This window comes from Plectrocnemia conspersa, unplaced genomic scaffold (assembly GCF_051122295.1).
Source record: "Plectrocnemia conspersa isolate PC_06_02 unplaced genomic scaffold, ASM5112229v1 ptg000002l, whole genome shotgun sequence".
Taxonomy (NCBI): Eukaryota; Metazoa; Arthropoda; class Insecta; order Trichoptera; family Polycentropodidae; genus Plectrocnemia; species Plectrocnemia conspersa.
The window spans coordinates 13324434-13349942 of record NW_028277166.1 but is presented as its reverse complement, the minus strand read 5'-3'; the positions used below and the strand labels follow the sequence as shown (position 1 = coordinate 13349942).

At 32.7% G+C, this 25509-nt stretch overlaps 1 protein-coding gene across 2 annotated transcripts in view; it reads right to left on the bottom strand.

Moving 5' to 3' along the window:
• Positions 1-22654, bottom strand: part of Zip48C (Zinc/iron regulated transporter-related protein 48C) — an 88461-nt gene extending 65807 nt beyond the window's left edge. The window contains exons 1-5 of one of the 2 annotated variants that reach the window (XM_088205769.1): positions 22427-22654; positions 16568-16802; positions 16150-16229; positions 16009-16096; positions 15750-15928 (exon numbers count right to left, since the gene is read on the bottom strand). In XM_088205769.1, the coding sequence (XP_088061895.1) occupies positions 15750-15928; positions 16009-16096; positions 16150-16190 (308 nt within the window). In that variant the 5' untranslated portion in view covers positions 16191-16229; positions 16568-16802; positions 22427-22654. Of the gene's footprint in view, positions 1-15749; positions 15929-16008; positions 16230-16567; positions 16803-22426 lie in introns of both variants that reach the window. The other variant, XM_088205768.1, reaches the window with a different exon arrangement.
• Positions 22655-25509: the final 2855 nt, after the last annotated feature.

Genomic DNA, 25509 nt, shown 5'->3' with positions numbered 1-25509 from the left:
AATCAATACAGCGCTGGAGACGATGATAAAAATTTCGAAACATCTTTTGTAAAAAAATTCCGGAAGTGCCTTGAAGGACTCGGTCGAACTCTTTTGGTCGTCATCAATGGTGTCAAAACGTTTTTTTTTCAACGCCAAATTATTTTTTGGAAATAGCCAGGGAACCAAATCAGGTAAATACGGAACCGAGCTATGTGTGTAGCCTTTATTGGCTAATAATTCGCAACATGCAATAACGACCAACTGCCTTGAGCTCGGTATTCTGGTAGAACCAGAAGAGCTAGCGGCAAAAACAATTCGGTGGTGAATGTCAGAACCTAGACCTACAAAACGCATGCACACTACTAAGATATGGCGCTACTAGAACTGGAGATATTACTAATATAACTAGTCCTCACGGATTTGGGACAGACGGTGTATATTCCACGTTAATCTACGCAACAAAAAACTTATATATGTAAACAAAAAATAGATATGTAACGATTGCATAGTATTACTTTTTAACAAAAACGCAATCACTAAATATATATTGTGTCCTATAATTAAATTCACAAGTTTCAGTAAGCTGATTTCACCGAAAGCCGAAGTAAACTGACCTCCTACTGGTAACTACTGAAGTCTACTGTAACTATTCGTAGAATATTCTTTCAAAAAAAAGTGATTATAATGATTACGATCATTTAAAAATTATGAAGATAAAACAGATAAAGAAGCATATACATATATAAATTTGAGGACAGTCATTATTCTTTGTACAATAATATCGACGATCTTTAAAAAATGTTCTACAGAAATAACAATGTGCATCGAAATCAGGAAGGTTATTGTCAATTTACAATGTAAAGAGCGTTGGAGATAGGGTAAGGCCTGTGCATTATCGTGGCGCTTGTTCAGTCGGAAATATTGCTGTTGTAAGTGAAAGTGTACCAGAAGACCCCGAATTGTGGATTTGTCGGTCTTCGCAGCTTTTGGGCTTTTTTTATGGCTCCCTTTGGTGTATTTTGCATCTAAACTTGCACCTACACACCCAGAGACCTTGGAAAGCAAAGAATTTTCGCAGATTGTGTGTTAGAGCAGCAGAAAGTTGATGCGTATTTCAAAGAAAAACGCCTCTGATGAGGCACATTTCCACCTCTCTGGGTATGTTAACAAGCAACATTTCTGCATATGGGTCGAGGAAAATCCTCATGTGATATACGAGAGACTATTATATGCTTAAAAAGTAACCGTATGGTGCGCATTGTGGTCAGGCGGTGTTATTGGGCCTTATGCCGGCCAGAACGTTACAGTCAATGCAGAGCGCTATAGATCGTTGTTTGTTGACTTTTTCGCTCCCCAATTAAATGGCATTAATGTGGAAGAGCTTTGGTTTCAACAATACGGCGCAACATGCCACAATCAATTTATTGAAGGAAACATTCGATGAGTGCATAATTTAACGTAATGGAACTGTGAAGTGGCCTCCAAGATCGTGTGATTTAACACCTTTGGATGATTTTCTGTAGGGATATGTGAAGTTACTAGTCTACGTCGATAAACCAGAGATAATGGACGACATGGAAGCTAACATTCGCCGCGTTATTGCCAATATACGGCCCCAGTTGCTCGAAAAATTGGTCGAAAAATGGACTTACAGATTGCACTTTATTCGAACCAGCCGCGGCGCCCATATTCCCGAAATCATATTTCAACACTAATGGCATAAAATTACCTTTCCAATAAAACCAATACTATGACCATTACCACGATTTTTATGTGTTTTATTAAAAGTTCTATGCCTGTTCAAAAACAACCTTTATTTACACATTAGGAAGAATGGTTTTACTTTTAACCAAGATTGTGCTAATCCATGCATATCTCAGAAATTGATCAAGCCATCATCTTCCTTGGCAAGAGTTTTGAGAAGACCAGCACGGTAAAGCCGTTTCACTTATGATCTAACACTTTAGATCATGCATTAAATTAAACTTATAACATTAAGCGGTAAAAATTATGCTTTCATTCGAATGAAAGGAGCGTTATCTATTAACAATACTGCTTTCTGTAGCAACCTTTTACTTATTAAAAAAATCTCTCACTTTAGGAACCCATTTGGTTTTGAAGCAATCTTTGAAGAGCTCTATGATTAAAATAATCAACAAGAATTTTTTTATTTCAGACGCGCATTCTCATTAAAAGATTTAAAATTAATTTTAAAAAATGAAGTTATTTTAATCACGAATAATCCGCACCCGGATAATAAAAAGTACATTGTAAATAATATATTTGTTTTAATACACATACTTCTCGCTACTCGGCCACAGCGGAATATTTGTTTTAAAAACATGTATACGAAAAAGTATACAACAAGAGCAACAGAGAGGCACAAGAAGAAACGTTAATGATATTTTCAATAAAAAATGCATTTTTAAGTGATTTATTTAAAAAAAAAGATTTATTGAACCCTTTCTCCACTTTTTCTTAATCTCTGGTAAAATGCGGTAGGAGAATATATAGAAACACACCAATTTATCGATAATGAATTTTAGACTTTTTGGAAAGTAAATTATTGTGAAGATATTATAGCATCTCTCACATATGTTGAATAACACAAAAGAAACCCCATGTCCACTTCCTTCGATCGCTAGTTGGCATAAACATATCGTTATGTAACACTATTATTCATAGGCATCTCTCCCAAATTTTAAAATTATTCTCATCTACACAGATCGGGTGTCTTCCTCGGCGAGAGAAAGAAGACTCGGCGTGTTTATTTATCGATCCGAATGCCATAGTCGCCGCTTTCCAGCAGCCAGAGGAGAGTAGTAGGAGAGCCGAGCTGACCGTCGCCAGGGCCGAGAGGAGAGTAGGGGAGGGCGCGTGAAGGAATGCGGCCCTGGCTTCCCGCCTCCCGCCCCAGCGAACCGGGGCCCCTCCGGGAACACACGCAGACTCGCTCAGCTGGTCGGCGGCGGTCGTATACCAACCGGCAGCTTTCTACTTACTCTCTTCGGCCAATGCACACACATACACACGAGCACATAATACTCGCATACCGGAGGATCCTTCTTCGCTTTTGCCCACCACCGACAATTAGATTCCTTAGCTTATGCTCTATGTAGAGTATAGTACAAATTCGATTATTTGAATTGGTACCTACCGTTGACTACGAATTCCAATAAGATTTACTTTGAAAGCAATTTTCTTTCCTAATAGATTCCAATTGGAGTGCGTATAAATTGGTTGCTTACGGCAATTGGTCTAATTTAAATTTAACAACTATATAAATTAGAGATATGATTTTTAAACCAGACACTTCATCTACATCTTCATATATAAAAGTCACATGGTTTATGTACATACATACATTTACAAAAATATGTTCGCTAATTACTTCCACACCCGAATTTTTGCATACGGTCAGTTTTGTCTAATTTAGACATTTCTGGTATGAGTGTTCAATATTACAAATACTAAATATATTGGCAAGTTAATGGATAGTGAACAAGCAGTACATTTTCCTAACGTGTTTCTAACGAATCAGTCATTGCCCCCCTTGAATTTGGCCAAAAAAATGCATGTTATTCGATTAAATACTATGAATATTAATGAAATTGAAATATTAAAAAACGACTACTGACTGGCCAACTTTTTCTAATACCCTAGAATAAGCTAAAATGACGTCCTTGACTCTAAACCAGATATTTTCGGGTTATCCCTAAAAGGAAAAAAACAGTCAAATCTATCCCGAAAATATGTTATTTCAGTAAAATCATATTTACATACATGTTCACCGGTAGATATTTTTACTAGTGAAAATATAATTTATCTGGCAAGTGCTAATAAAATTATATGATTCCAACTTTTCCATATACTTATCATTGTTTATTTACATGCAATGTACAAATGTTATAGTGAATGTGTATTTTTCAGTGAAGTTATATTTTCACCAGTAGGTACATATACATATATTTCTACGAGGACAATTTAAATGAGCAATATATAAAATATTTGTTCCATAAAACGAATCGTTTGTGCATTACTGTTGGACAAATTAGGTGCGAGCGAGCATTGGTCAAAATAGCGAACACCTTATGGATAGCTCTTTGCAACGAATCCTTTTCTGAAGATTTGCCTTACATAAATGCACAAACAATTCGTTTTATGAAACAAAGTATTTATTCAAATGCACATATCTGTTAAATAGCATCCTATTTATACTAGCAAACATATAATTTAACTGATAAGCGCTAGTGAAATTATATGTTGCTCTAAAATGTCAAATATAAAATCAACAATCGCAGTGGAGATAAAATAATATCAGTTAAACTATATTATGCTTTGAGTTTCAACTCGATCATAATGCGACAACAGTATTGAAAAAATCTGTAATGCTATGGACAGGGGTGGCATTAAATTTAGAAAGTGTTAAATGTGGTTCTAAAAATTTTGTTTCGGGAATTTTGACATTGAATATCTACGTAAAGGGTTGTTAGTGAGGATATTAGGGATGCCACCACAAAAGCACAAAAGCTCAACGTGTCGCCTATATCAGTTCACAAACATTTCAAAAGTTAGTAAAGGTGTTAATTTGTAGAATATAGGTATCTATCTCATAAATTATCTGAGAAAAACCTCACGCAGCGAATCTCAATATGCAAATAATTAATGATTCTAGAACAGAAAGATTTATTTTTGAGTCAAATTGTAACTGAAGATGAGAAGTGGATCTTTTACTTTAACATGCGACATCAAAGGCAGTGGTTGGACGCCAGTTCAGAAAATAAATACACCACAATAAGATATAGTTATACATTTGGTGGGATATGAAGGGCATAATTACGTCAGACAATATTGAAAATATTTTTTTTTCTACATATTTTTGGTATAATACATTATTGTAATGCATCTTATATTTTATGTAACAATATAATATACGTGTAACATAAATATAATAATGAATACACAAACCTAAAATATCACATACGCAATATATTTTTTTTATGGGGGGGGGGGGAGGCAATAAAAGTCGAAGCCGATGAGCAAAAAATCACTTGCATATTCACATCATTTGAATAGTCGTAAAGAAATTTTGCATAGTTAAGCTCTAGGACCTTGCTTAAAGCATGAGTAACGTAAAACTTCCGCTTGGCCACCCACTCCTTCACTTCAATACACATTTGTATTATATTGAATTCCAACAGTGTCACTCTAAAACTTGGATAATATAGGGAATAAAGTATGTAATTCAAATGTTTTTTAAAGAAATACTTTTTACTTAAATGTTATTGTTTATTTCCGTTGTGTCATTTCAAGTTTTCTACCAAAATTAATAGTTTATACAGCATGAATTGCTTTTAACTTGAATAATGTTGTATTTGTCTACTCTTTCTGAAGAACCGCCCTCCGATCTATGTATCTAAATATAACAAGGATGTTTCTCTTTATATTTACTAAAAATATAATATATAAATAAACGGCAAAAATACTGAAATCGGGTAGTATACAAATCACCCAACGGAAATTAAATATTTTAAATTGAATTTGGCACTTTTTTACAGTACCTAGAACACATAATGGTTCTGCAAGACCTTGACTGCTCCTCGAGAACCTTCCAACCTTGAGCTCGGCTATATGGTGCATGCCTACATATATTTTGCAAATATTTTCGCGTTCCCCTCTCGAGAGAGCGAGAAACTGTGTGTGATAAGTTTATCGAAGCGCTATGGCGATACCAAGAGGTGGAAGGCAGCACGAAGGTGGCGCACCGGAGGGCGACCGCATTCCTCGCGTTTTACCTTAAACGAATAGAGGCGCTTCTGCAAATCGCGCCGTTGCATTCTGGACACCGGTGCGCCGGGCGGGTCAACGTCACTTGACCACCGCGGATGCCGAGGTCCCGAAATATTTGTGTTTTTTTCGATGATATAACGCGAAAAGATCACGTCGAGAATTCCTATGCGAGGATACCATCCCCAAAATAGGAGCGAGGATTGACAGACGCAAAAAATGGACGTAACGTGGAGGAATAGTGCGTGCCAAGAGGTAAGAGGTATGGATCCTTGATATTTAGACGGACCTGCTTAACGAAAGCATCCTAAATACCCAAATACCTCAACTCAGTTTGATTTTACAGACCAATAAATTATAAGATTTTCAAAATTATGGTGTCGAATTATTGCATTATATGATTTCGCAAACGGAGAAGTTGGAAAGACAGTCGATTAATTAACAGCTTTTGCCAATATCATCTACGTCAAGATTTTTTCAGATTTAGAATGAATCATTTGGAGTCAAGTTTAGACCTTTTCTTTTAAATTTAGAATTCTTCCGAGATCATAAGAAAATCTCACAAAGTCCAGCTTTCTAGTAAATGACATTTATTAATGCTAAGTGATAGGTGATTTGTCGAGATGGGCTTCACAATGAATCTACATCACATATGTAGAACCAGTAATTGCTTTAACAGATTTCAATATTTTAAAATTATCAGTATACAATAAAAAGTGAGTTTATGTCATTTATAAATATAAGAAACCAAAAGTTGATACCTGTGGATGATGACACAATTTAAGATAATTATTCCAGTATTAATCAATGGTTACGAAAAAACTTTAATTTGACATTAGTTATTTCTGTGAACTTATCTACCTTCCTTCATATTTAAAAAAAAAACATCCACATAAATAGAATATAACTTAAAGAAGCCATAACTTTTTCTAAAGCACTAATAGGAGGCAATACCGAAATATCATCATAGAAATTGAAGCTTTCTTCAATTATTCGTTCAACGCGTTATCTAGGCACAACCTAAGAATCGAACACGGTCAACTATGAAACCTTCAAACGGAAAGTTTGCGCTCCGCTGCCCTTCTTCTTCGTACACATTCCATCGAAATAAAAGGCTTCGAACGAACAACGATTTACGATATAAGCGCCGTCCGTAGCAGCGACGACGTTCTCCTCTTCGGCGGCGGCGGGGGCTCCCAGACCCTTCTCAAAACTATTACAACCTGTTAAGATTGGGACCTTTGTGGGCCCGAGCCGGTCCCGACCAGACTCCCCCCGTGCCACCGGCTTTTTATTTTTACACACCTCGGGTGTATTTACACGGGCGCGCGCGAGCCCCGTTCCCACGATTTAACACCTAATAAAAGCCGATCCCCATTGATAGATGACCGCGGATTATACGGAGGAGATTGTGCACGAGAAAAGAACGAGGCGCCCTTTGCCGCAAACGAGACACCGACGATAATTAAACTTTGGCCGTTTGCATCCTATTAACGCGCGAAAAGAATCGAAGAGGTAGCAAAGGAACGAAACGCGTGCCAAGAACAACACGCTAAGAATTATCATTCAGTAGAGCAACTTTCAGAAAGAAAAAAAAAACACAATTTTCACGCTCTGCGGTTTGGTTTATTATGGTATTGTCTGTCTAAGAAAATACCACTTTATATACAGTTTTCTATACTTGATATATTCAATTTATTTTTGAAAGTAGAGAGCTCATATGTTTGGGAATTTAAGCAACTTCTATATATAATACTTAATAATTTTAAATCTACAATTACTATAATTCTAAAAAAATGTAAATCTGTCGAAGCGTCAGAAGCGTCAACCGCAAATTTCAATATAACTCATTTCTCGAGAGGTCTCATAAAATGTTTTTTTTTGGTAAAAACTAAATTTATACGAATATTTTTAAAATGTTTAAAGCTTAATACAATTTTAAAAACAATAAATGGTTTGAACCGCTAAATTCACAGCTGCATTCAGACCAGGTAGTGATAAAAGGGACAGGGATTTACGATTAACACTCCGAAAGCATTATTTGACAATATAAGATTTTTGACCGATTAGCAAACATTCCGTTTCGACTTTCTCGAACATTTTCTGGTCAACAAAAAATAATAATGTAAGGATCAATGATGTAAGAATTTACCAATGATTCGTTTGCCGGCAAAATAAAAAAGAATCAATATCGTCATATAAATTCTATATAAATCATAAGTTAAGATGTAATTTTTTGCAAAATATAAGAGAAAATATCACGTGGTGAAAAGTGACCGTTAATTAAAAATGCATTAAATAATATCTCATATAGGAATTTAAATAGATTAATAATGAAATAGTTATGTACTTGTATGTTTTAATAAAAGCTTTACCATTTTTCTCGTTCATTTATATTTTAATTATTAATTATAATATAATTTACATGCATACATATTGATCCAAATTCTTGTATATGAAATCAGTAAAAAGATTTTATATACTGTAATAATAGAAATACATACTGTATATTACTTATACTTTTTTAATGATAAATTTTTCATTTCTCGAAAAATCAGAAACACACAACGAATGACAATCATTAAAAGTTGTATCTTATAGATTTCTTAAATTCATATCGTACGATTAAAATAAACCAATAAACCAGCCAAGGTTGGTAGCCATATTGTGCTGCTGATAAATTTATAAAAAAACAAAACTGTTGTGAATTTGTTAAACATAAATTTAAATGTTTGAGGCATATTTGAAATGAGACTATCTTTACACAAGAATATCATTAAATTCTGTCGATTTGCCGTTTCGATACAGCGGCTCTGATTATCAAAGGACAATATTGCTTAATATGACCGGAATTGACGGACGAGAGGAATGCTTCTCTTATGGTCAATTTTATATCGACATGTCACGAGAAAGTCCGCAGAAAGTTGAAGACAATTCAACGAAAACATCGTATATTGTATTACAAATGATACGATAAAACAATTAGGTGATCTTTACATATGAATATCAGTCAAATGAAGTATGTACATATGTATGTTTGCTAATTAATTCCAAACTGTTTCAGCTAGGAACCTAAAATTTTGCATATGGTTATAATATTGTGTTTTGGATGGGAAAGCGGTGAATGTTTTGTTATACTGATATTTTATTTCATACGTGTATGTATAGGTAATATTTTTTTATAGTTTTATAGTAATCATGAATCCGTTGACACCATGATGGATAGCGAAGTAACAGTACAGTTACCTATTATCTTTGATGCCACCCAAACAATTTGTTTTAAAGGTTGATCCACCTAGATTATAAATAGAACTAGGTTGTGCATCAAAACATTGCTACCGAAGGTAATTTATTAATTTATTTAGCTAATATACTAATTATTTATACACTAAACACGCATATAAAATATAATATATATATATATATATAAATAGAATGTATAAGAATACTTTATTATTATAATTTATTTCTAAATGCATGAAGGTGCTCTTTAATCTATTAGGGAAACCCGCTACATTTTTATTTTTGAGGATTGTTCTAGGAATATTATTATACAAATTTACACCTCAGTACAATATTCCCCTTTTTTATGGCTATCTATCCTTGAATTATCTCTATTTCTAGTATTAAATATATGTACATATTTATTTATTATTAAATACTCAGGTAACATATTATTTCCTAACATATATAAAAACTAAATTGTTTATCTTAAATATTTATATCATATCCAACCATTCAAATATTTCAATCACACGTTTACAACTAGTAAATCTATTTTTATTTAAAACTATTCTCATTGCCCTATTTTGTAATTTTTACAACATCATCCTATCTAATTTATTAAGCATATATAATATTGTTGCACAATAATTGAAGTGGAGCAATATAATACTATTGTAGATTATTTTTTTGACTATGTAAATACAATGTTCCTTAAAATTTAATTTATTATCTTCAACTATTCCTAAATATTTTATATAAACTATTTTTATATTATTATATAAAATATCTTAATAATTAATAAGCTTACACTTAGTTTAAGTTCGTTATTTTTTAACCATATTTCTATTATATTATTTAAATTATCTACAACTGCTTTAAGTTATCAGCGACAATATCCTACATACATATATTAAACTTGCTGGGGTAAATTTAAAATTTGATTTTTTCATGACAAATAATAAGTGACTTGCTGTAGTGTGGGCACTTCCGATATATTATTCATTTTTATACTTGACAACAAAACAAAAAATATTGTCTGTGATAATATGTAGATACCATATTTCTTAAATATGGGAATATTATTTACTTTTTTTTTCCCTTAGGCTATTTTTAAATATATTTATTATTTTCTTTCGAGACATAAGGAGGTACATCAGCAATCATTTTTGAACGATTGTGTTATTTCACCAAAAATTGTAAGTTCATGCAAACGAGAGTACATATTAGACATCTCAATTACAACCACACAAAACAGAAATCGACCGCTATACAGATTACACGGATTTTCAAGCAGTTTAATCTCAAGAACACATAAATAGTTATCTCAGAGGTGGTCTGTCACGAGCGCGGTGGACCAGGTTCACACGTACGGACACATGCAAACACGCCTTGTCCATCCTAAAAATGCAACTGCACTTAACGCTCGCGTTTTATTCTGCCCAACGTGTTATGACAAATAAAAATAAACACCTTTCGTCTCGCCCCAAATCGCCAAAACGATGGCGCCCAATAAAACAATGGCCCTGGGCAACGTTAAAATGAAGAGTGGGTCCGTGCGCCACGTGCAAAAATCGAGCGAAAAGGTTTACCTCAATTTCCACAGGATTTACATATTGGGCGCGAAACAATTTCCAGAGTTAAACTATACATGTATGCATTGTATGGGCATGTGTGTGTATTGAGATGGAGTTTCGTTCTCGTCGAGACGAGATGACGAGCGGCGCCGCGGATGCTCATCAAAGGGCCCACGGGTCAGTGAAAGGATGGGTTTTGCTCTGAAGATTATAAGCAAATGGTCGTTAAGGAGGTACGAATACGAGTCCTTGTTATGGCATATATTCGTGTATTTAATTATTGACATTAGCGCGAGGTCTAATTTATAAGGATAAAAATGGTAAAAGCTAATTTATATTCACAAATGTATGATGAAATATGTAATTGAACTTCATCTAGAGATGTTATAGTTTTTAACTTTTATTAGGTTAGGTTTGGGTTTGAACAGGAACGTCGAATGTCAGGCGATGTTGAATTTAGCCAGGAAAATGTATGCCATTTAATGAAATACTGTGAATCTTAAAATCCCGAAAATATGGTTTATTCAGTGAAATCATATTCACATACATTTTCACCGGTAGATATTCATATATATCTTTACTAGTAAAAATATAATTTATCCGGCAGGTGCAAATACAATAATATGATTTCAACTTTTGCATATGGAATAATATATACTTTACATACATATCATTATTTGTTTACATGCGATATACAAATGTTACAGTGAATGTGTATTTTTGGGTGAAGTGATATTTTTACTACTGAAGTCCAAATACATTTTCACCAGTAGATAGTATATGTATATTACTACTAGCGAAAATACATATTGACATTATATGGTGCTCTAAAATGTCTATAAAACTCAATTTGACAGTTGCGAAACTTACATTTACTATTCAAACCCAAACCTAACCTATACAAATTAACCAAACCCAACTTTCATTGGGTCAAGTCTAAAATACAGACTAAGCCAACTCATCTCTCAGGGGAAAATAAGCAGAAGAAAAAGTAGACAGATGTCCCATCTTGCATATTGCTCCACAGTTTGTCTGCACTTCGATATTACACTATGTTAAACACTGCAAGTCGAGACAAGCGAGCGGCACTCGTGTTAACGGAAAATGGAACACATTAAGCGCGAGAGATGGTCTCGCTCAAAGGCATTAAGTAGTTAAAAATATGATAGTTATTTTTACCGATATTAGAGAGTATTGGGCAAAATATATTCAAACCGAATTTTGGTCAAGTGGGAACGCTCGGTAACGAGCGTTCTATAGCACCCAACCACCCAGAACTCGTTTACCTAACGTTCCTCCCCTCCACAGCTCGAGTCTCGTTACTTCTGGGTAGTATATAACATATTATACAAGGCATAGCAATTCTCGAATTGACGTTGCAGACTAATCAAGAAAATAAAATCAAAAGTGAAGCAGCATACAATATAACACAATTTTACCTATAATTATGGATCAAGTTTCAAATATTCGTTATTTTTAACTAACCAAATATCGGATACTAAGCGGTAGCATAGTCGAATATATTCGTAGTTATAAAATATACGGTTTTAATAATTAATACAGGTTAATACATATATATATTTATATATTAACTTATTTTTATTTCAAAAATAAGATAGCATTAAATGATTCAAACTTGAAATAATTACGAAATTTCGTTTTAATTTATTCTGCTGCTGAAAAGATTAATTTAGCTGTTAATGTGGGTTTTATTTTCAACAATGGATTGCAGCAGCTACAACTTGGTATGCTCAAAACTATATTACTATAATAAATTACTTTAGACAGACTTAAAATTAAACATTATTCATATTGATTTGATAGAGATAGAAAAGTCAATAATAAACAACGAGAAAATTTACAGATGAATATTATTAAATATGACTTTTCTTTGTAATTTCGGCAATTACAGTCTTTATATTATTTTGAATGCGACTGCTTAACTGTTGATATTTAACTCGGCAATTGCTGTTTTACATAACTTTAGAAATATTTAAATATAGAAAACTGACGAATATATTCGGTATTGGAATATTCAGATACGTGTTTCTAGTCTTGGAGCAACAAGTGAATGCGGAATTTGATGATAACATCATAATTCGTACCAGTGTGTAAAAATGATAAGTTGCAATATGGAGACGATTCGACAAATGATTAACAGCAATATGGAGACGATTCGACAAATCTTACATGAATATTTATAAAAGAAAAGCATTTGGAGTATTTTGATAATGCTGCATTGATGTCTCGTGAATTACGGGGTTGTTAATATCAACATTCATCCGACTTGGCACCAGCAAACTATTTTCTATTTTGTAAAGTAAAAACAATTGTCAAAGAAACGAACGTAGAAGAGATTAGGAAAAATTTATCCATTTCTTAGAATAAACATCAAATTAAAATTCTGACCCGAAAAATACGAGCCATTTTATAATAGAAAACACATTCACACAAATATTTTTTTTTGTTAATCAGAACCATATGAAGAAAAGGTGAACTGAAGACTTTTTTGTTACTGCAAAAACATATTGAGTGAACAAAATTGATCGAAAAAATTGGCTTGTTTTCAATACTGTATTGCTTTTTGACCTTTCGAGTATTTTCTATGTTGTTTTTAAACGTTTAATACTTGTCACAACGATATAAGAACAAAATAAGAGTCGAATTCACGAAATGCCAGATTACCAGATCGACACTAGGAGTTGCAATAATACCGGAATTTTCAATACCGTTATTATCGAGAGAAAAAACAGTCAATACCGGTATTACCGATATTGACAATATTATTATTATTTTAATTAATTGACTGGAAAAGTAATCCATTACCGCTAACATAATTCACCATGTTTATTGATTAGTAAAACCAAAGCATTCAACTATTGTTTCGATATATTTAATATCATTTTAAAAGAAAAAAATCGAAATTTTTTTTGGAACTAAATGAATCTAGAAAAAAAATCGTTTTTGCCGCTACTGGATGCCTCCTAAATTTTTATACCAGGGGCCAGAGCACCACTCGCCAATTTATTCCAATAAGATATATTACTCATTATTTGTATCAGTTACGATTATCCGAAAGAACCTTATGAGAAAGGAGTGCGTAGAAAATTGTAAATCTGTTTGTTCAAAATTGGTCAAAATTTTTTTTAAGAATAATATATGATTGTTACATTTTTGTGATTGAGATGTGATTTATTTATATTATTTTATTTTAATTATTGCACATTTAATATTAATTTTAGAATATCGCAATATTTATTTTCGAAAGATTTATCTCTCGTATAATTATTTAAGTCTACTCGTGTTAAAAGTAACATTAATTAAATTTATAAATGTTATGTAAATATTATAGAATAAAAAATACGTTAATACTGCATATCTCTTTTAGTTTCATACAATTTGGCCTAACATTCTTTTTTTTAAATCATTGATTGCCATTTTTAAATAAATTATGTTGAACATGTGTTTTAAAAATTTTAAACTTTTTTACTCTCAATGATGTGAGGTAACAAAAATCAATGATAATAATAAAAAAAAAAATTCATATTTATTTCAAGTTTGATTTAAAATAGCATCCGTCGACACATTTTAATTATTACTAATTTTAATTATATAGTCTAGTATAATCTTTATCTTTAGATGGTAACAGAAAAAAAAACATTCCATTACTTCCAAATGAATAAGATTGTTTGAAAAAACACATTTCGCGCATATTTTCAAATACTACGTTTTTTATTTAAATATAATTATTGAGACTTACTTATGGCTAATATTTACCAGCAACGTTTAGTAAAGCACATTCAGTAGAATATTTGGGTAAAAATATGTCTGAATGGAGATGAAAATGTATAAATAGTAGAAAAAATTTCATGTATGCAAAACGTGCTTTTGTTTTCACTTCGCTAGCCATCCCTATCAGAAAAAGGGTGCGGTCATTTTTCTGTTAAATAACAGAATTACTGGTAACTGCCAGGTACTATTAGATTTGCCTGAAATAAAGCAAATGTATGTTGAAACGTCGCGCATATACAAAAATATAGATAATGTTAAATTAAATTTTAAAATTTTGTGCCGAAATATCGGCCGGTTTTTGGGCTAAAAGGGATAATATTATTCTACCTTGATATCCTACCCCGATAAAACTATTTAGGTTAATCCCCTAAAAAGAGCAAATAGGGGAATCGACGTTTTCATAGTTCTAAGTCATGGAGATAACGTTTTCAACAAAGAAGATTTACAGATTAAAATTTTTTTTTTCGGTATTACCGTTATTTCATTTTTTAATACTAGTAGTACCGAATGTCAATTTTTGCCCCAATACCTGTATTGTTACCACTGGTATTGCAATCCCTAATCAACACTGACTTTAGGCGTAATTGCTTTTATACCCTTGACTTGTAGATTACGATATTTTTGCAACCGCGTGGCCATTGCTCGCTCTAAATAATTTAAAAATAACATTTTATGTAAAATTTTGCGATAAGAGACATAATGCGACGAAATCTCGCGTTCCCTTTTAACGATCTGGTAAACATCGCAACCTTGAACGCGGATCCAGAGGGGTCGGTGTCTGCAGTGGGCATCTCGACAAAGAAAACGTTATGCGGATGGCAAGTTTGGAGAGGAACTTCACAGGGCGGCGAGGAATGTCCGGCGCCTGAGGCCCGAGGCTGCCTCTCGTCCCTCCTTTGCCTCGCTCCGCCAACCTCATTCCTCATACACTCGTACAAGCACAAGGAATGAAGTTGGACCCCACAAAAAAGACGCATTTTCACCAATCGAACGCGCAAATGTGAACGGCCGAGTTTATAGTGCAAAAGTAACTTCCCCAAAAAAGAAGAAAAAATATTTTTTAAAATCTTCTCAATATATCTGATATAGTAAATAAATTGATGACAATCATAACATTTAAAAAAATCAATCTTTAAAAATAATGATTTATCGCGAGTAAAACCTCGATATATGAATGAAAACCGTTTATTAAAAAGAATAATCATCAACGCCATCTATTAGTAAAAATCAAAATTACATAATTTAATTTCTCACACGACTATTTTTTCAAAAATATTTTTTAATACACCATCTATTGGTTTTACCCTAAACTTTTTCAATAACTTATCGGTTATTGCACATAGCGCAACTAGATAAAAAATAATAGATATTATTTAAAAAATAATTTACCTGGCACTCTCAAAAGTATTTGATGAAGAAATAGCAGCTGCTCCAAAGCCGATTCCAACAGCCAAGCCCTCGGGAATATTGTGAATCGTAATCGCCACAGCCAATAACACTATGCGTTTCCACCTAGATCTTCTCTCCTCTAAAGCCTTTAGTGCATCGCCGTTATTGTCTTGATAAACCTAAATCCAAAAATTACACATTATATTACAAATATCCTCTTCAAACAATTTTTATATAATTTATCTAAAAACGTGCTTACTTCCTCATTCGCCTTCTGTAAATTGTTCACGCGTCGCTTGTTGATTGAAGCGGGATATGAATGCTGATTATTAATACAATCGCTGAAACTTTTTATATTTTCAGATAAAGGATCCACAGTGATCGTGCTCAAAGAATTTACCGAAATGTTAGATCGCCGTCTCTCATCTGGGTTATCATCATCGATTTTGCTTTTTGAGTTATTCTTTGAATTAGTCATTGCTAAAAAAAATTATAAGCAAATCAAAGTTGACACATTTCATTTTTAACAAAATTAATCTTAGAGATAAAGATTGTGTAAAAAAAATATGTAATTGTCAAGTCACAAGTTTCGAGATAGCCCTACGGATAATACTAGATATGATAAGGGCCATCATATTGAAATCGTCAATTGAATTTATCTAGAAACTAAGTGCTACAAAACTTTTTCGAATTTCATTTCAAATAATCATAATTATAATATTAGCAAGAAAATATATTACTATCATCAATTAGAAATTAAATTAGAATGCATTTTTTTGAATAAAAACAAATATGCATTAAAATTAATGTATAATTACCTAACATCATATTGTTTGTATTGATGCCGAGCACATCAAAAAATAAATCAAAAATATAGACGAATAAAGCACCGAGAAAGAAACCTATCGACACAGGTACCATAGCGTATTGTCCGCTTTCGCCATAAGTTCCTGATTTTTCGGCATATTCTATGGCGGGTGCTAATAGTGACCAAAACGAAGCAGCTACCATAACACCTGCAGAAAAGCCAAGAGAAACGTCGAGTAATTTCCTCTGGAAAAAACACATAATTTTTTTATTAGATATAAAATCGTATTTGCATGTAAGCATGTTAATGGTTCGTGATAAAGAATATTTTTATGAATAATAAAATTTTTATATTACGTGGTGACATTATAGAAATAAAAGCGCAGTTAATAATTAAAATGTACATGGGCAATATCATGCTACAATCCGACTCGTCACCTAAAAAGGAAGTAAAGCTGGGAGCAACGTGAGGTTGCCAGATGGTTTCTGACCGCAGTCCTGGCTACTCGTCATGAAGTAAGCCACAATGGTACTCGAGTTTAACCAAATTAAAAGACCTCGCTCGAAAACGATGTTCTTGATTTGCACAAACTGACCGTTCAATTGAGAAACGAGACGACTATTACCTTTAAGTGGGACACTTACAAGAACAATGAAAAGCTTCGAGATTTTTATTTATATTTTTACTTGAGTTATAGATAAAGAAATATTTGCACTGAAACAAAAAGAAACTTTACAGACACGACTTTTAGCTATTTTAAATCCCAGAGGACCGGTAGATTCCAAATAATTATTTTCTTGAAATTCATTAACAATATTTTCCCTTGCACGCCATTTGCCGAAGAATGGCAATTTAAAAATCAATTACTTAATCTTAATCTTAATTAGTAATATGTTTAAATATTATATGTACTGATTATAAATAATGATTAATTAATTACTATGTTTATTATTATGAACGAATTATGTATAATGAATAATGTTTAATGTATTAAAATTATTAGTATAATAAAATTATTAATTATGTTTATCGTTTAAATTAATGAATATAATTTAAAGTTTATTAGCTTGTAGCTAAGTAATAATTATAATAAATAAATATTATACTATAGTATCAATTAATGTATAGAGACCCAGATCAACGTCCGTTCGGGACGCAGCAGACGCGAAAGTGAAGTCCCGCTGAGCCTTAAACGCGAACTAAGCGGCGTTGTACAATGACGCCGCATCCCCGTGCAACGCGCGGAGTGGGGATACTTTTGCGTACCCGACTGAGAATATAAGACGGTGCCAAAAGTTCACATACACATTCGACTCTGGACATCCGACTCTACAACACTCGACTTGACTACACCTCGCCGCTCGGATCACATCTTCGCTCAACGGTCTTCTTTGCACTCGGATCTACACCTCGCCTCGTGTCTGAGCAACCATCTCCAGGACAGGTGCTTGAGAATAAATATCGACTACTGTTAAAGGGTTCTACGACAACAAGGTTCACCGTCAAACGCGAGGATAAATATCCACGACTGTTAAAGGGTTCTACGACAACAAGGTTTATCGTCAAACACGTCAAGAATCTACTGGAAGATTTCATAAGGGCCACTTTGTACAGTTCGCTGTAAAAAACGTTTTATCACAAATCGTCTACCGGCACTGCCGAAAACTACGAATTGAAGCATATACCGACCGCTTCAAATGTAGTAGGTATCAGGCGCGTACGGTGAGATGCATTCCTTTTCGCTCGCTCGCGTGTTAAGTGACGAGAGAGAGTGAGAGATAAGGGCGTGCGTTACATGTGTTCTGCAGGCCTACTTCTTCTCACTCACTCTAGTCACTTAATACGCGAGCGAGCGAAAGGAAATGTATCTCACCGTACGCGCCTGGTAGGTATACTTATAAGCAATAGAATAGTAAAATGTTTTAAAATATGGTATAAAATTAATTTTCAATACAAATAAAATCATTTAAAAATGAATTACTTGAAATTGAACCGAAAACCGAATAACCGTTATTTTTCCTGGAACGAAAACCGGAACTGAACCGATAAATATTTTTTTTTATTGAACCGGAATGAAAACCAAAACGAAATAAATAATGGTTCGATGCCCTGCTATATGGCGTTATATCCTTATATGTAAAGATCGGAACTCCAGCTCCCAGCAATGACAAATGTTCGCGAAGATGGCCTATTGCCCCTTAGCAATTTCAATAAGAAAAATAACAGTTTATGGGTAAAATATCTTTAAGTATAATATGCAAGGATAACTAACCGTATATTGGCATTTTCTTTATTAAAAATAATGCACATCAAAATTATTAGTAGATTTTTAGGTATTAAGTGAATAACCCAAAACATGAACATATTGACTGATATTTTTGACAAAAATGAGTTATAATATTTTTTAGACAGTTTCGTGAGCTGGAAACTGACATTGCTGGAAAATGGCTAGAAGTGTTTTTTAACCGTTATTATTTCAGCCCCCTATCCACTAAATAAAAAATGGCATCTTCCTTTAGAATTGCAAAATTTTACAAATTTTACAAAATGATCAAAACAAGTATTACTTTTGAATTAATTATATTTTTATTTTGCCATATAATTCCTTCTTTGCAATCATAAGAGCTGACCACAGACCTTGGATTGTCTTAATGGCGATGACTGCCTAGTTGTAGTTTATCCGAAGGCAGTGATGAACTGGTCATCACAAGTGACAAGATTGGACCTGGATTGGACGAATTGGAGCTCAAAATATGTGTGACTAAAGATAACGAGATTGTAGTACATAAAAAGTGAAGGTTCGGCATATTATAAGTAGGCATTAATTACATCATTTATTTTCTCTTCATTAGCACATTTTTCAGTGTTACGTTAATATCTCGGTGCATTCTTTGAAATCCCTTTAATTGCCATTTTTATGCATTTAGTGGAACAATGTGCGTAAATGCACTTCTGAGAGTCAAGCATTAGCACATATTGATGGGTTTAGCCCTTTGAATTATGTTTTGAGGTACTCCACATAAGAAAAAATAAATAAAAAACATTATTATAAATAAACAAGATTTTTTAATTTGATCTAATGAAAATGATTTTTATAGAAAATAATACCAATAAGTTAAAAGTTCGAAATAAATTAATATAACAAATATATTTTATAATAATTTTATAAAGAAATATTAAGAACCTCTGAATTAATACAAAAAAATCCACGAAAGCCGAATAATATAAAAAAAATATGTAAATAAATTATTGATCCTCGTATGAGATAGAATCCCCAAATATCAATAGATAAAAAATACATTTTATTAGCATTTATACGGTTTGATCGACATTCTTCATACGTACTATAGTCTATTTATTTTCAAGAGTCAGTGCGCAAGAACATTGTTTAACGCGTAATCATAACATGCTTTTAAATTTCTGCCCTGTGATTGGTCGTTCGCCGTAAGATCAATCGTTTCATTGAGAACGACCAATCACAAGGCAGAAATTTAAGAGCACATTTTGATTACGCGTTAAACAATGTTCTTGCGCACTGACTCTTGAAAATAAATAGACTATAAGTATATATTACATGTTCACGTTTAAAACGTACCTAGTTCAGTAAAATTTAATGTATATGTGAATTAAATCGGAAGCAATCATAACATTTATGTAGGTATTATAAAAGGAAAAACTCACTTTTCGGCCTCGGAGCTCGTCGACAGGAATTCAAAATTTGAAGATTTCATTACGAAGATTGTTTTATGATTGTTTATTTAGTTTAATCAATGTATTCTTCTATTCCTCAACACATTATGTATATATTTAATTTTCATAGTTATAACACACCTAGTTAATTTGCAATCCGATTATTTATATTCAGTCAAATGACAAATTAATGAAAATTATTGTCGCATAGCAAAATTTTCTTTATAAATAATAATTATTTAAACCTGTTGTCATGTCGATGTCGGCCATCTTGTTTTATATTTAAATGCTTGTTTTTCATTGGTCGAAACAATCGAATGCATTACCGGCGGCTCGTAAATTCAATTTTTATTTTTATTATTATTTATTATTATAATTAAATATATTTCCTTTGTTTACGTGTATTATACACCGTTCATATTATATTATAGAAAGAATAGAATAGAATGTATTATGTAACGTTCAACAATTATATTATAGAAAGAATAGAATAGAATGTTAGATTTACAATTTTATCTATTCTAGGGTCCATTAACAAATCTTGTGTTTTTATGCAATTATGTGTTATCATATTTACGTTGAACTTTGTGCAAGGCGGTCTTTTGGGTATCATTACTTGCTAAGTGGATTTGTAGAATTACAAATATGTCTAATGAAATATGGTCTTCTGAATTTAGGAAATTGTTTAAATATCTACCATTGAACATAAAATATAACAAAATAATTCAGATAAATTAAAAAATTAAATCACATAAATTATTATATACATATATTTCTTTATCATTTCAATCATCATTAAGCTATTCATTTATTAAAAAGAACCAGTTTGAACATTATTATGTGTTTGGTCAATGATCTACAATACATTTATTTTATTTTAATAGTTTATAGTTTGTTTTAAGCTTCTCCCTAGAATTTACCTATGTTGGAAAAGTCTTAAACCACATATTAGATGCTGAATTGAAAAATGAATTATTTATAATTAACAACTACATGAATCTGTAGTGATACACAGGAAATATCAATGAGCTCATATCACTAAAGATGAAATTGAAGATAGAAACAAGACCCTGACATTCAATATTGACGAAGCAAATCAAACCATTCGAAACTACAAAGTTCAAAGATTATTTATCGAACTTTACAAACTGTTTAAAGCTTGAGAAAAACTGCTATCATCCAAATTGAAATATAATGATAATATGCTTTAATGTAAATCTTATAAAAACATAAAACTTATGTGTTATTTTAAGACATGTAATTCAAAAATTGAGATCAATCAAAACCAGTTAAAAGAAAGATTAAAAAATTGTGATCAGGAATATCCTGGTAAAAAAAATATGGACCAAAATATGTTTTTACATGTGAAAATAGAACCAATGTTAATGTTTTAAAACTGATATTCCTGATTATATGTCTTGTAAAGGATAGTTTCAAGCGTTGAATTAAGAAAGGAAGTGTTACAGTGTCCAGTTTAAATAAAGACAAGGAAGATTGTTCAACTAATAAAGAATAAAGATTTTCTATCAAAAATAAAGATTTAGTTCAGCTCATTCAATGTAATGTTACGTAATCTAAGCTAAAATATATAGTCTCCATCGGTAAAATAGCAAAAAATAGCTTAGAACCATTAATATGTCACAAAATGTTGGCATCTGTTTTATTTAAAAATGAATTTGCACAATATATTATTTAAGTAAGTATGTACGGTACAAAGCAAACATGTTATGTTTCGTCGATTACTTATAGAATTATGACAGCTAATGACAAATGGATGATGATATATGATATTCAGAAATCGGGTATGAGTGACTGAGATTTTAGTCAAAAATCATTGGGTAACCTAAGGTGACTCAATTTTGAAAATATCAAAGGGCTCTAAAAAAAGTTTAATTCAAACGTTTTTGTTCGAGGACAATTTTTTTAAGGAGAATGTATAGTCACCATATTCTTAAAGCTCAAAACATGTCGATTTAAATACATGAATTTTGATCAATTATGAACCAATTAATCATAATAGTAAAAATGTGCATTAACAGCTTATAATATTATGAAACTTCTAAGGAAAAATGTATGAAAAGTCGTTTAAAACAATAAATAGCTGACGTGTGCATACAACCGATTTATTTCACAACGGTATGACGATGCAAATCAAATTGAATTTGTTTATCAAAAATACCTGGTTACCCCTGATGGCGAAAACGAGAGCTGATCCCAAGAGGGTCATGCCCCACGTAAAGAGGGTGCCGAGTAAAGCTTGCGTCACCGGACCTGCGCTAGCCAGCATGATGGAGTCTTTTTTGTCACCGCTTCCACTGTAATAACTCTCGCAAACGCCAACAAACTGCTTCTGACACCACCTGTACGTGACAGCAGCAGTGTTGCCATTACGGTAATTATTGATATTGCAGTGTTGAAATGTTAAAAAATAGCTTATGGCCAAAAAAAATTTATATGATAAATTTATGTTAATTAGTTTTAATTAAATACAAACAATGGCAGTCATTATTTTCCTGTAAAACATGGGTCTACTAATATTTTTGAGGCTCTATAAAATAAAAACTTTGGGGAAAAAATATATAGATAATAAATATTTAATAGATTAAATTTTTATAAAAGCGGGTCTTATAATTTATTATATTATTAAATCCATCTTATATATTAATCTATGTTTAGCGTCGCCAAATGATCCTAATCACTTCATATTTTATATCAAAGGGCTGTTTGTTCAATCCCCTTACTCCTCTTCAATACATTTTTAATTTGTCACTGAATCCTTTCAGTCGTGTCGACGAATGTACTTTTTTTGCGCCACTTAATTTCCGGCGCTTGCATTCCCGAGTATTATTTGAGGTACCGGATCCAAGTAAATGAATATTGAAAAACTCGTCAATAAGAATATCTATTCTTTCATTAACCATCTGTCGTTATTTATATCATCCGGTAATAGTTTGATTTGTTGTCATCCAGGTACTCGGTTCGTTGATGCATTGTGGTTTACCATTTTGCTATTATTATATTTTTTATATGTATTTAGTTATATCGTACAGAATGCATTAGCGTAAAGCCGTTATGCCCTCTTTATGTACATGGAAATAAATCGTGTTTCAAACGCCGTTTTTCCATAATCACTGTTGGTAGACTTTAATGGATCAGCAACAAGCTTTTCACTCTCGTTTTTTATGCTTCTCGAAGGCTTGAAATTTGAATCCAGACTTCCCTGAAATTTAAATCCAGGTCGAAGTAATCAACGCCGACTTTCAAAATGATATTCATGACAACTTTAATCGCGGAATTCTTCAGAAGTTATATACCTACGGTTTTTTAAACGGTCTTGTCAGCTTTTTTCGAATCAGTTGAGTGACTGCAGTCAGTGTGTAAGCTATGCTATTCAATGATAATTTTACTCGTTTTTGAGTACCACAGGAATTTAATTTGATTCGTTGTGCTCAACCCCTTATCTTATCTCTCACTCACTCTCGTCACTTAGCACGCAAGCGAGCGAAAATTAAAAAAATCTCACTGACCGGGCCTGATTTCGCTTAATGACAAACGAGAATTCAAAATATGTATGTATGCTAATGACTATAAAATGTTCGAAATGATTGGTCCAAATACGGGTTTGCTGTCTTTACAAAAGGTACCATAGTTGCTGTAAAGGCGATCTTAGAAAATGTGAAACGTCGAAGATAGAGGACATGGAAGTAGCGTTCGAGTAGGGATGGAAATTTAAAGGGTGATCGAACTTCAGTTTCCAAACATTGGTAAAAACATAAGGTTAAGGATATCTTCGGATTTTTTTTTATTAATCAAACATTTTAATAATTGTGCAAAATAATATCAACAAAATGGCCACCTCTAGACCTTTTGCAGCAGCCGATCCTTTTTTGTAGATATAAGGCGGTATCTGTTATATGTTGGCGAATGTTTTTAGGTGCGCCGACGCTTCGGGTTTGTCGGCGTAGAAACTGGCCGCCTCTTGACATTTTAGCGTAACCCCACAAAAAAAAATCCAACGACGTTAAATCACATGATCTTGGCGGCCAGTTGACGTCACTAAAACGTGAAATAATGCGACCTGAGAACTTTTCACGCAAAACGTCCAACGTTGCACCTGATGTGTGGCAAGCCTTGTTGGAACGACATACCTTCCGCATTAATATCTTCGATTTCGTGCCATAAATAATCGATTTTCATGCGCATATAGCGCTCACTATTGACTGTTACAGTCCGACCTCCATCATTTTCAAAAAAGTAAGGCCCTATGACACAGCTTGACCACAATGAGTACTAAAAAGTCACTTTATGCCCACATAATGGTCTCTCGTAAATCCCATGAGAAATTTTCTTACCCCATATGAGGCAATTTTGCTTGTTAACATACCCAGAAAGGTGGAAATGTGGCTCATCTATTGTGTGGTGTCGACAATCCTTTAATCATCGCCAACTTTCAAGTGCGGGCCGGAGATTGCCCTAGAGTCGCGATTGCGTGCCTTATTCTTCACTATCAGTGCTCGAGAATGCTCCTCTTATGGGAGTCATCTGACTTCTTAAGGGGTTTGCCATATACAATAATGATTTCAGCGACAGCCGAGTTGAACTAATTAATATGTGATGATACACATCTGTTATCGATATGCGCCACTATAATGGTTTAAACTACTTTATTTTACAAAACATTTCTTATATGTCTATGTATCAAATGTTTGTATATCATGTATAAAAGCTACCATGACACACTGAGCAAATCTTTTGATTAAACATTACATTATGCACATCAATACTGCCAAAAGTTAGAACAATTAAACCTCAGTTTTAATAAATTAATCGACAATTCAATAGGTAAAATATTCCAAAAATTATCAGTTTCTCAAAAAAGTATTCGCCACCATGTGTGCGAAGTATGTAGAAAGCGTATATATTACACGTATCAAAGAAAAATAAGACGATCAGATATTGCAGTTGCCATTATTTTTTAGCCAGTGTCCAACTAATGTTTAATCTTATTTTTAAATATTAAAAAGTAAATATAACATATTTCTAATGCCTTCTTATTTTCTTTAAAATATAATTTTGTAAAACTTACATTGTAGAACATAAGTGAACATTAATTGCGCCTCTAAAATGATCAATATTAAAGACAATTTGAATGCATGTATTGTAATCGCTCAATTAATGGTTAGGCATTAAAAAATAAACAGTGATAACAAGTATTTCAGTATTTTTTAATGGAAGTTCGGTTCGAAAATAAAAAGCATTTAA